The 12,450-nt window shown below is 40.1% G+C and overlaps 1 protein-coding gene across 1 annotated transcript in view; it reads right to left on the bottom strand.

Moving 5' to 3' along the window:
* The window catches only part of SLC20A2 (solute carrier family 20 member 2), a 32,906-nt gene extending 20,619 nt beyond the window's left edge, over positions 1–12,287 (bottom strand). The window contains exons 1-6 of the mRNA XM_062492963.1: positions 11,557–12,287; positions 6,638–6,778; positions 5,326–5,411; positions 3,239–3,335; positions 1,128–1,244; positions 223–426 (exon numbers count right to left, since the gene is read on the bottom strand). Coding sequence (XP_062348947.1) covers positions 223–426; positions 1,128–1,244; positions 3,239–3,335; positions 5,326–5,411; positions 6,638–6,778; positions 11,557–11,845 — 934 coding nt within the window. The 5' untranslated portion in view covers positions 11,846–12,287. The remainder of the gene's footprint in view (positions 1–222; positions 427–1,127; positions 1,245–3,238; positions 3,336–5,325; positions 5,412–6,637; positions 6,779–11,556) is intronic.
* Positions 12,288–12,450: the final 163 nt, after the last annotated feature.

The following is a 12,450-nucleotide window of genomic DNA, read 5'->3' as shown; positions in this document are numbered from 1 at the left end:
CTTTCTAAAACTGAAATACAGCTAAAAAAAGGTAATTGATTTTACGTCCTCTCCAGAAAACGTCACTTGTAAATTAGCATCTTTCCAAACAAGCACTAAAAAGGGATTAGAGGTGGAAATTCCAACTCTAATTTGCTATATACAGCAGAGACCTACTTGCAGTTAAGAAACCTTGATGAAACAGGAATAGAACAAACCCTCTAAGTTGTTTAAATTCCTTACCATATGGTACACGTGGATGGTTTCCATTTGCAATATTATCGGATGCCCCAGCAGCTTCTGTTACTGAGCCAGTAAGGGGAATCGTGCTCTCATCGGATGCTTTGGCACCAGGAAGCTCTTTAAAGACTGGTGTTTCTTCATCCTGAATTTTATCAAGACTTTCATCTGATATCCTTGACAGTGCAGCATCTTTCTTTAACCGGCCTAAGGAAAGAATAGTACTGTAATTTTAAACCCAACCTATACCTCTTGTTACTTAAATTGCTTAAGTTACTTAAGTCTACTGTTTGCATCAACAGCATGGTTTAACTTGGCTACAACCAAGCTTCATTTCATACACACACTATTTATTTCTGACACTTCACTATTTAACTGTTTCACTCATTTGTGAAAATTCTACATCTTTTTTCTTCTGATCAAATTCACCAAAGTAGGTAACTGAAGTAAAACAGAGCTGTTCATCTATTAATGAAACCTGAAACTATTCTCTGCATTTTGTTGAGAGCAATACAGCAACTAAAAGCTGTGATCAGTTTACTGCAAGATAAAACAGTCTTACCAACTTACTGTAAAGATAAAACAGTCACTTAAAGATGATCATTCTGACAGGTTTTTTTCTCTTTAACTTTTTTTACAAAACAGAAACCAGTTTATATTCCAGGTTTTATTTTCCTGTTTCTGCTAGACTCCAGAACTGAGCACTGCAATGGCTTGCCTAATAAGGTTTTGAATTTCTACCACTGCAGCTTTTTCAGAGCAAATTGCACAAATACATGAGGAATAGTTTAGGCACATCCTGCCTGTGGGTGGGGGCTGGACTAGGTGACCCTCACGGACACTTCCACCTCTGAAATGTAATATTCTGTGATTTTATACCACTCACATTTCATAAAATAACTACTTACTTTCTATTTTTCTCTTCATCCAGGGACACACAAAAATCCAGACTAAGACAGCAAATACTAAGGATACACCAACTGATATTAGAGCAATGGCCCACACTGGCAGTATCAGTCCCAGTACTGCAAAGACAAAGAAAACCAAAGTAAGCCATAAATTAATATTACTTAATTACCCCAGGCAGTGGAAGAACAGTCTGTTGCAGAAAAGCCAGTGTTCACAATGTATTCAAAAACAACATGAAGGCGCTGATGACTTTTAACATATTACAAGTTACTGCACTATTTAAAGGTATAGTTGACATGGAAACATTTGCAGGTTTAGTCTTCCAGTTTCCTGTTGCCCCACTGGGATGTGATTTCCAAAAGAGACAAGGGTAAAACCCCCACATCAGGGCTGCTAAAACAAGTTTGCAGTGATAAATGCACATTAAACCATGTTGCTCATTATGGTTAAGTGTTTACCTGACCTTTCTTTGCTCTTGTCCATAAAACCTGAGCTTAGCTTGCTCTAAGCCCTTATTAGCTTATGATATAAGCTTAATGCAGCACTCCAAAGCTGAGGCTTCATTCTGCGATGCACAGCGACATCAACAATTCATGTTTCTGTAATTATTCCCCCAACAGACATCCTTGCACTTATTCAGTGTAACAATCTGACTTTCAACGAAGAAAGAGCTTGGAATCCAATCTTTCAAACCCATATATACATTGCCTATCTTGAAACCTACATGATTAATTCATCCTCGTGAATAAATGTTGCCAGAACGGAGGCCTTGGACAGTAAATATGCATTTCCCCAGTATCAAAAACGGAGTCCCACCTTTCTATTCACACACTTTAGAGACTGTTAAGCTGAAACAGAGGGAACATTAAGATCCTTATTTCATTTACTTTGCTTAATGAGTCACTGCAGAGTGCCTGACCTACTTCTGCAGTACAGCTAATGAGGAAATGTGAGTTATACAGCTGGTTTACTGTTAAACATCTTGCATACATAGCCAATTAGACTTAAGAGGAATAGTAATGTTACCTCCAAATTAGAAATGTCTCAAGTTTTTTTACTAATTCCAGTACTGCTATACTATGGAGTAGGGTCTAGCAACTGCATTTATTTAGTACATCTAGTGTGTTGGATTTTAGAGAAATATTTCCATTCAAAAAGGTCAATTTCTAAGCCTGCTTTCTTAATTCAGGACCATGTTCATGACTCTTATCTTCATTCATAGTTTTTTGGACAATAATTTAACCTAAAGATAACATTTAATGACCAGAATCTTCAAAAAAGTAGTTAAGATCACTGAACATCTTTGTTCTGAACCCTTTTGCTAGAAGTGTGTGCTTAAATTTACACCACTTCAGTAAACCATAAAAACATAAATGCAAATACATAAACATAAAATGTGAGAATATAAATATATACAAATATAAATACAAGAATATAAAAATTCAACTAATACAAAAATAAAAATTCAGATATAAATATATATATGAATAAACACAAACATGTAAGTGCACATAAAATACACAAATATACAAAAATATAAAAGAAGTCCTTCAACTTCATTTCCTTCTACTGAGTTGCAATCAAAACACAACACCAAAGAAAGAAGATTCATTCAATGAAGAAACATGCTTGGGGATTCTTACCATTAAAGGGAAATAAAGAAGTAAATTTAAATAACTGTCTTGGAGCCAGATATGCCAGAACAGTGACTCTGCTGATATCAGTGGAGTGACAGCATTAAACTGAGTGCAGACAGCACCTGCTCTCCCACCCTGCTCCGAACCTTCACTCCTTGATGCACAAATCTAGAATACTTTTGAGAGCTCAACATGTGCCCAGATTTATGATGCCAAAGCTGCATCTCAGTAACTTCCCTTCTTCTAAAGAGGGATTTTTTTGTAGCTGTGCTCTTCCCCACTACCCAGAATGATCAGGAGGGTGTCACAAAAACACACACACACAAATAGAAGCATGTGGGGAGGTGAATGATTTACTCTTGCCCTCGTTAACTTGTAATGCAGGAGATAACCCTGTGGTGTCTGGTGATGTTGGTAGAGCATCCTTACACGCTGTGGGAAGCCTCCCGCCAGTGCTTCCCCGGCTCACTCACCTGGTGCCCCAGTGTACATGATGGAAAACACATTAATAGCTATTGTAGCAGCATAAAACACGGGGAGTGCGCGGAGGCCATTGGGCACAGGGTCTTCCTGCACAGAAACCATGGAGAAAAGGAAATATTAGTTGGATTTCACACCAGATTCACCTCAGCATGAACCTCCATGCAGAGAACTCGTGCTCCGGAGTCCGTGCCAGGCAGGTGGAGCTTTTACATGTTGAAGTGTTTTGCTACACCCAAATCCACAATGCTGGTCCTGGCAAGTACCAGCACTCTGGGGAAGCTTGACACTGTTAATGGGAACCGGGGACATTTGCTATACTTTCCAGTCAGCTGCAGACCTGCTGAGTGACCTGAGGGCAGGTTTCTTTCTATAAGTGTATTCTTATTTATTTTGTGTCCAAGATGAGGAGCCCCTTTCCTTTAACACGAATGAAGGGTGCCAAGCAGGAGAGGGTTTTGATGTTTGGATCAGTGCTACAAGCAGCAGTGCAATGCATCATCTCAAAACCATACCCCTAAGCTCTCTGTTTTGACCAAGACAGCCTGGCACTTCCTACCAGCTAACAGAAATCTCTGAAATCCCAAGTGTCTGGCTGTATTAAACAGGTAATACACATTAAGTGAGCAGGCAGTGTTTAACACAGCAATGTTTAGTGTCTGCTGCCGACTGCATTCTCGTGCTCTCAGCACTCACAAGGAAAGGCTCAGCTGACGGTGCAGCGGAAACGCACCATGGGAGCCATGGACAAAGCCTTTGGGAGGGACTGCTTTGGTCTTTCAAGGGGCTCCACGTGTTTGGAAACAGCCTGGCAAAGCTGAGGGCTGGCTAATGTGGTTTTATTTCTTGCTGCCACGAGCTATAAAAGGGAGCTGAGAAAAGGCTGTGGCCACCCTGTGCCCAAGTGTGATGCAGATAGGCTGTATTTGCAGGGCCAGCTGCTATTCACAGACACCCCCAACAAGGGCATGGAGCCCTATACAGGCCACAGACTCACAAGCAAGAAAGCTGTTCTTTTTTTATGCATGCACACAAGTCACTACCTGCTTAGGTCAGAAGCTCTACAGATCTTACTGCTTTGTGAATGGCACAGACAGCAGCTGGGAGGCAATTTCCTGAATTTGAACTTTTTCTGCTTCTTGAATGCTTAAATATGTGGCTTTAATACCAAAGTTCACATGATTTTGATGGCTAATTTCTTAAGTTGCTAGGATGTAAATACAATTGTGGAACCCCTTATGTTTTATGCAACTTGAGTTATTTTTTATTCAAAGCTGAATCTGATCAAATCTATCATCTGTTTTTATCACTGACATTTATTTAGAGCAGAAAGAAAGAATGATGAAGCTGAGGTTACAGGTGGTGCTATTTATAGCAAAAGAATTAATCCCTCATCTATTTAAGTTCCCTATATAACTGCTAATATAGTGTCCCTTATTTTAGGTCACTGTCATGCACTGCACTTCCCCATTTTAGCAAGTTGAATGGTGTGAGAGAAATGGAAAAGGCAGATAAAAGTGTTCAGGTTTCCAGTTCATGCTGGGTGGCAGACAAGTCATCTTTTTCACTGGAGATACATGGACTGATGTTACCTCAGGTCACTAAAACCCATTGATTCAGGCTTCTTGAGATATAGGGAGATGCCCATCTTCTAATGTCTGACGTGCTGGAAAACCAAGGCTTAAAATTTCACAGCTTTAAAACACCTATTAGAGTATCTCCAAGGGAGGACTGTTCTGTTTAAATTACAGTCAGAACAGCTATTGTGAGGCTAAGCTGATGCCATCAAGCTTGTACCAATATAGAAGCAGCCTCAATGTACCATCCCTCTGACCAAACAGAATATACAATATTAATTATCACATAGCACCTTCTAAGATTCAAACACTTGTCAAATTACTTACTGTGAGCTTTCAGAACTGCTAAGAGCAAGTATAACTCAAATGGCTATTAAAAATTACTAGTCTCCTGTCCAGAAATAAGTCACAAACTCTCAACTCTGGAAATGTCAACACTCAAATTGGAGGCTAAAACACAGCCTTCATACTAAGCACTCATTATAATAGTGAGATTTCTTTACCTTGTTTAAAATGAAGAATCTGATCAGCACAAAGAGGATTCCAGACATCAAGCCAGATAACAGTGGGGAAATAAACCAAGAGGCAACTGTGTTGAAGAAAGAATGAAATCTGAAATAAACAGTATTCTTGCATAATAGTTAAGTACATTGTTATTGAGCAATAAATTTAAAACCATTCTTGTACAACTGGAATTAATGTTCTACATGTTTATTTACAACTGGTGCAACTCAATGTCCACCTACACTCATGAAAGTCAAAGTAATGCTAAGCACCATTAGAAACAACAGCCAAAGCATTTCCTGCTAATTTTGCAAGTTTAGCAGTCAAACTCATCAGGAAACTTTCTTGTAGTTTGAATCAGAGTAGACCAAGAAAGCACAGCAATTTCCTAATCACCATGACCACAAATGTTGCAGGCAAGTGGAAAGGAACTGCATCTAGCAGGATGCTATGCTGCTCCCAGGTTAACAGCCTCAAGTTCCAGAATACCAGAGAAGTATCAACTATAATGTATGATGTGTGTACATATTTTGCAGGCCAGCATTCCAAGTGTCCAGGACTGATTACACTGAAGTAGGTGGCAAAGCTCCCACTGATTTCAATAAAACTGGATTAGGGCAGCACTCTGGAAATCTCATTCACAGTGATTTATTGCTTGCAGCATGGATAACAGATTGATTCTGCTGCCACTGAAAATTCTTTCACTGTTGACAGAATTAAAAAAAAATACATGCATTGCTAAAGTTCTAATATACTACCTTGCCTTCAGCGCAAAATCCTTTTAATAGAGACTTTAGGCTGCTCCTTGAGTTCCAAAGGCTTCCAAAACAATAACAAAACACTCCATCACATCCCTGCTTGGATGTGCCACTGATTTTGGCAATGGGAGGCTCTGAGTTAAATGTGCTGTATGCCCTGAAGGTGGTGGGTGGAGAAACATGACTGTGGGCATTCACATGATAGCATTCACATTGTTGAGGGCAAGAACAGGGTAGTATGAGCTGCCACAAAAAAATCAGAAGAGGAGGAATGTCACCTTGAAGCATGTTTCCTGAGGGACAATGTGTCTCCAGCTTACCACTGGGGAAGTACAACTTTTGTCTTACCCCTTTCTCCACTGGAGACACACTGCAGCCCTCAATGAACATGGCACCACTGCCTTTTCTGAATGACACAACTGGGGTGGAAAATAATGAGGGAGTGCTATCTGCACAAAGCAGATTTCTGGGAATGTTTTTCATAGGCAACACACACTATTTCACATACCTTCACATATAAAAGGAGACTTTTACACATAAAAGGAGCACTTACCAATCTTGACAAGCTGCATCCACTGGACACCCTGTGTACCAATTGCCACCAGAGAAAATCCAATCGTAGCACCTACAATGCAATGGGTCCCTGATATTGGGAGTTTCAAGAACGATGCAATTAGCTGCCAAACAGCAGAACCTAGAAACAAATGAACCATATGGTATAAACAACAACAACAATAATAATGTAACACAGAAAATTCTTTGCCATGTGCCCACATTCTTTTACAAGTGCTGCCTACACTCCTCATGAATAAGAGAAATCTTCTAAAGAGAGTTTTGTTCCTGTTCTGTCTCTAAAAGCAGATACTAAGACAGTTTAATAGCAGCTTTGAATGCTACATCTCACTTATGACTGTTAATGACTAACAGCTCTCTACAACTCATGACAGTTCTGCTTTCAGTATTTACAGCCTGATGACACAAACTGCTCCCAGTGTATATCAAGCTTAGAAATCCTCATTCTTGAGAGCTGACCCTGGAAGCTTCCAGGTGATCAGTGTGAGGAGGTATTCACCATTTCACTAGTGAACTACCCATGCTCCTAAACTTGGATACTACCAGAGAAAGGTTCCAGTTGTGGGACACAGAGATTTTATGCTTCATCTCAGTGATACACAGCCATCCAGCCCTCTATAGGAAAAATGGACTGAGGAAAGAACAACGACTCTCTCACTGCCTTCATCTGCAGCTCGTTGTTGCACTGCAAAAACTCAAGACTACTGAAAAAGCTTACATTAGTCATGGAGAAGCCAAAGATACCCCTGGCATAAGGAAATAAGTTCCCCTAACTAACTAAGGGACAGTGGTTAATGGTCTGTAAAGTAAATGCAACATCTGGTGCTCCAGCAAGGCATCTGGGAAGGATGCTGGCCAAGAGTGCAGGGGAAAAAGGTATCCCAAGCACCTCTTTCAGGAGTTAGATCAGACACAGTTGGCCACCAAGCTCTCGAGCATGCAGCTCCATGCTCTGACTCCTTTTCACTTTGCAAAAGCACATGATCCCTGCTCCTCTTGCAATGGCACTAACCTCAGGACCCCAAAATGCTTTTTGGAGTGACACAAGCTTTCCGTGGACCTCCCCTAATATTAGAGAATTCTTACAAAGGTCTCTCCTTCATTTTAATACTTCATGGCCTTAAGACTAAATCTTCATGTATTGAATCACCAATGGCAGCAGTCAGACTGCCATAAGAGATCCAGAATTTTCTGGCTCATGCCACCTCTCTTAAAAGATCTGCAGCAGATACAGTTAATAAAGCAAGGTCACTGAACACATGCTGGCAGATTACCCAAAGTTTCAACCTCCATCCTCAATTCCAACATGAGAAGATGGTTTGAAGGTCTTGAAACAGAGCCATCTGAAAACAGTGATTTGCTGGTATCATATGTGGCTACATTTGGATGTCAACCAGTTTGTAAAACTGATCTCTCATGGAGTACTATCCCAAAACAACTGTTACTTCTCTTGCTAGTGGAAATTCTAGATCAATCAAGGAACAACTGCTCCTTAATTTTTTGGCTTCTTTTCCCCTGGATAAATAAAAATAAAAATAAAAATAAAAATAAAAATAAAAATAAAAATAAAAATAAAAATAAAAATAAAAATAAAAATAAAAATAAAAATAAAAATAAAAATAAAAATACTGTGAAACTTTTGGCATGAAGTTAGAGACCAGCAAATGGAAGTGAGAAGAACAAATCAGAAGGTAACATCTGAAAGAAGCCAAATAAAAAGATAAGCTACCCATAGATACATAATTACAAAATAGTCAGTATAAAAACCACAAGGGAAATGCAACCAAGCCACAGCTGCACTGCAAATTTCTAGTGAGGACCAGGGATTTTTTGTCAGGAGAAAGAGAGGGAGTATGGAACCATTTCCTGTCTATTTAACTTCATAGAATCACAGAGTAGATTGTGTTGGAAGGGACCATAAAACATCATCTAATTCCAAACCCCATGCCATGGGCAGGGACACCTTCCACTAGACCAGATTGCTCAACAGAAAACAAATGGGAGAGAAAGAAAAAGGTGAGGATCAATGGATAGTCTGAGAAGGACAATGCATAATCCACAGAAGTTTAAGGAAATATGTTAAGGAACAGAAGAAAATACAAAGGAAGCCAGAGCAGGACTTTACTCTGGGACTGGCAGCGCTTTACCTACCTACATCAAAGATTTAACTCTTCTTTAACATAATATTTATGCTCTCAATTTTTACCTTTGTAAAACTAACTTAGGAAGCAGGAGGTTCACTAGACTGGTCACGGAATCCCAAATTCAGACCCTTTGTGCCTGCTGACACTGTGGTCCACCTTTTTACTCTCAGTTAATATCCCCTAAAGACAGAGGGCTGGCTGCAGACTGCCCTGACCAGGAGTTGCCTGCACCAGCATTTGGCCAGGGTGTGTTTCATGCTCCCCTGCTGCTGTGGGCATCCATTCTCCTGAGGCTCCACTGCTCCATGCCAGCTGTGAGCCCGCATCAAATGCCATGTCACCTGCAGGACTAGATAAGTACTTGGCTCTGCTAATCCTGGCTGGGATGTCCTCTCTGCTATTGGCATCTCCTCAGTCGCACCAGCTGCTGACTTCAGCTTGTACCAGAACCTCTAGAACAACATACAGGCAAGTCCTGACAATAACCTACAATTAGTTAATGCTGGGCAAGTACTACAATTTATCCCCAGGAGCAACAGTCCTTAACTTTTCATAATAAACAACATTTTAACATGCTACAAATTAGTACAAAATGCTACATTTTAAAATTTTAATCCTATTACTTCCTCTTATAAGAGAGAAGGTTGACCTGAAAATTACATCTGCTGTTTGCTGCAAGCATCAAAGGATCTTCTACCAACATCTGGAAAGAGGATACAGAGGTCTCTCCCAGACTGTTGATTCATTTAAGCCTCATTGAAATTCAGAAGCTGAATCCATTTGCAAAAACATGATCATGAGGCATGAGAGTAGAGGGTGGGGGAAAATGCAGAGCAAAAACAGAAAGAGGAAAACAAAACATCCAAGAAGGCTCAGAGAAAACACAGAAAAAATATCATACATCCAGAGTAAAGCTGGAAATAGATTTGAGGGGAAAAAATTGAAATCTGCATTTTTTAACTTGCGATTAATTCTAAAACTTATAATGTGGAATTTCTTCTTAATGACCCATCCTGGAGGAAGAGAATGCAACTGATCATGAAGTTCACACAGGCTTAAGTAAATACACATGCAAATAAGTTGTTTTCTTTGAGCTTCTGGTCAGCTGCCTCTACAGGGGGTATCTGAGACTTCAAACGTTGCCCTGCCAGGATCAGGATACCAGAAATAGATACAGAAAAGTAAACAGACCCTTCTTCAATGGGAATCAAGAACACACAGGTCACTTACGTTTCAGATGGTGTGCAATGCTCCCGGGCTAACACCCATGAGAAAAGACAGAGCCATCTCAGCAAGCACAAGGGTCAAAGATGCAAGTGGAATGGTGTTAAAAAGCCACCCTACACCTTGAGGGAAGGACCAGACATCTACAGCTGACTCTGCAAGGTATCAGGATAGAGGAACTGGTGGGAGGAGAGGGAGAAGGGCAAGAGCACTTGAGGTGGTTTTAAGGTGGGACCATCTGTGGAAGTGGCTGCTGTTCAGTGATTTATTGATAACCAAACCCCCCCTTGCCTCCTGGGCAAGGAAAGGCGGTCAATCTCCAGGAGGCTCAGAAGGAGCCAAAGAACCAAGGGAGCTACCTCCATACTCCTAAGCACACAAAGCCATCTCTGACAACTCCAGAAACTGTCACTCAGTGTCCATTTTGATCCATAAAAATAATTTACTTTTTTTAAGGCACTCAATTTTCCTTTTTCCCAATGGAAACAGGAAAATAATCATATATAGTAAATCTCTGCACAGACTCACCTATCTCCTGTGCGGGTCTTGCATAAAAATTGTGAGGAGGTTAGAAGGGATAGCTGGAAATAATATTTAGGTCAGGTTTAAGTAGATTTAAGGAAGAAAATCTGTAAGTGGAACATCCTTCTCAAGCAGAGGATGCTGCGATACTTGTGCAAATCACACACTCTGTCATGGCATATATCACCAACCTGCCAGACTGAGGTGGGAGGGCTGACCCCGTGCTGGGGCTGACTCTCCCACAGATAAAGGATTTCCTTCCTGCTGCCTCCTGCCCTTTAAAAGCAGGTTTGCTCCTTGAGGGAGCTCTGTAAAAGCTCACAAAGCCTCTTGCACATGAAGAGTAAATACCGCGGCTTAATTTTACTTACCTCAGAATATGCTGTTTGTTCTGAACAGAGATTTAGTTAACTACAAACACAAGCAAGGGGGCAGACTCTAAGGGACGCTGACCTGCTGTCATTTGGGTCAGAAAACCTAAAAATACCTTAAATGTATGATTATCTTTACTGCTCCCTTAGTTTTGCTGTGGGCAAGGGTAAGTGTAGGACTAATTGCAATCATTCAGCCAGGCAACCAGTTTACACAAATGTGTTTGGATTTTCTGTAACTTTTTTTAAAAAGATTCCTTCTCGTACCCACATATTTCAAACTGCTGATTCTGTAGGATCTTCTGTACAGACACAAATGCTAGGCTTTTATATTTTCCATTTACCAACACAAAAATCTCCAAAAATAATTTTTTTCAGTATCTCATATGTATATAGGATACATGGTGTTAAACATTTCTTTTCATCTATTATTTAAATGGCTGAACCATTGAAAAATGTAAATTATTAGAAGCATTTAAAAATACACAGGAGACTTGAAAAGGAATACAAGCCCCTGCATTCAAACAAAAACAGATGTGCAGATCCAGAAGATGGGAAGAGTTAATTAACAATGCTCACAATTAACAGAGTGACAAATACAGAATAAACATTACTTGGAATAGGAAAGTATTACTTACCAACCATTGCACTCACTTCTCCTGCCATCAGCAGTGAGACAGTGTTGTTATACAGGTTGACATCAATGATACCTTTCCGAATTGTTTCTCCTACTTTTGCTCCCAGTAATACTGAGCCAGTGGTTTCAAAAACTGAAGCCAAAATGCAAGCTTGGCGTAAAGTAACAACACCAGAGCCCACAGCCGTTCCGAAAGAATTTGCAACATCATTCGCACCAACCGAAAAAGCTAAAATAAAAGCAATGATAAAACCCACAATGACCATCCACAGGTACTCATCCATTGCCATCTTTCCCCAAACTGTAGATTAGCTTCCCCTTTGCAAATAGTTAATAGTCAAGGCTGGAGGGCACCACAACGGATTTGGAAAGCAGATTTCTTGTAAACAATGAGTTCTCTCTGGAAAGTGCTGGGTAGTGTTAGAATGTGAAGAAACTGCTAACTGCTGATTTTCGAACTACTATAAATACTGTTCATTTGGCTGCCTTCGGTCAGCAGTGAAACACATTCCATATTTTTCTTCCAAACCGGTAGGACTGCGATGTTCTGTCCTGCAACAGAAAAACAAACAAACAAACAAACAAAATAAAAGAAAATTAAGAAAGAAAAGGAAGGATACTCAGCAGAGCTCATAACAGTGCACGTTTTCAGAAGCAAACAGATGATTTAAACCCACTAATGGGGTCCTACCTCAGCATGTGACTGCTCTAATCATAAAGCAATTCAGAAAAGATTCAAATTAGGTCACCTCCAAAGCAATATTTTTCTTGCAGTATCACTGACCAATAAAATCTTTTGAGCAATTTAAAAGGATTTACAAAGTCTGAGAATTTTGTTTCTGTTGAATTTACCAAGCAGAGCAATAAGCCCTCTTTCTAGCAGGAAGATTGCTCT

Source organism: Cinclus cinclus, chromosome 5 (genome assembly GCF_963662255.1).
Source record: "Cinclus cinclus chromosome 5, bCinCin1.1, whole genome shotgun sequence".
In the NCBI taxonomy this organism is placed as follows: Eukaryota; Metazoa; Chordata; class Aves; order Passeriformes; family Cinclidae; genus Cinclus; species Cinclus cinclus.
This window is presented reverse-complemented; position numbering and strand designations above follow the sequence as displayed.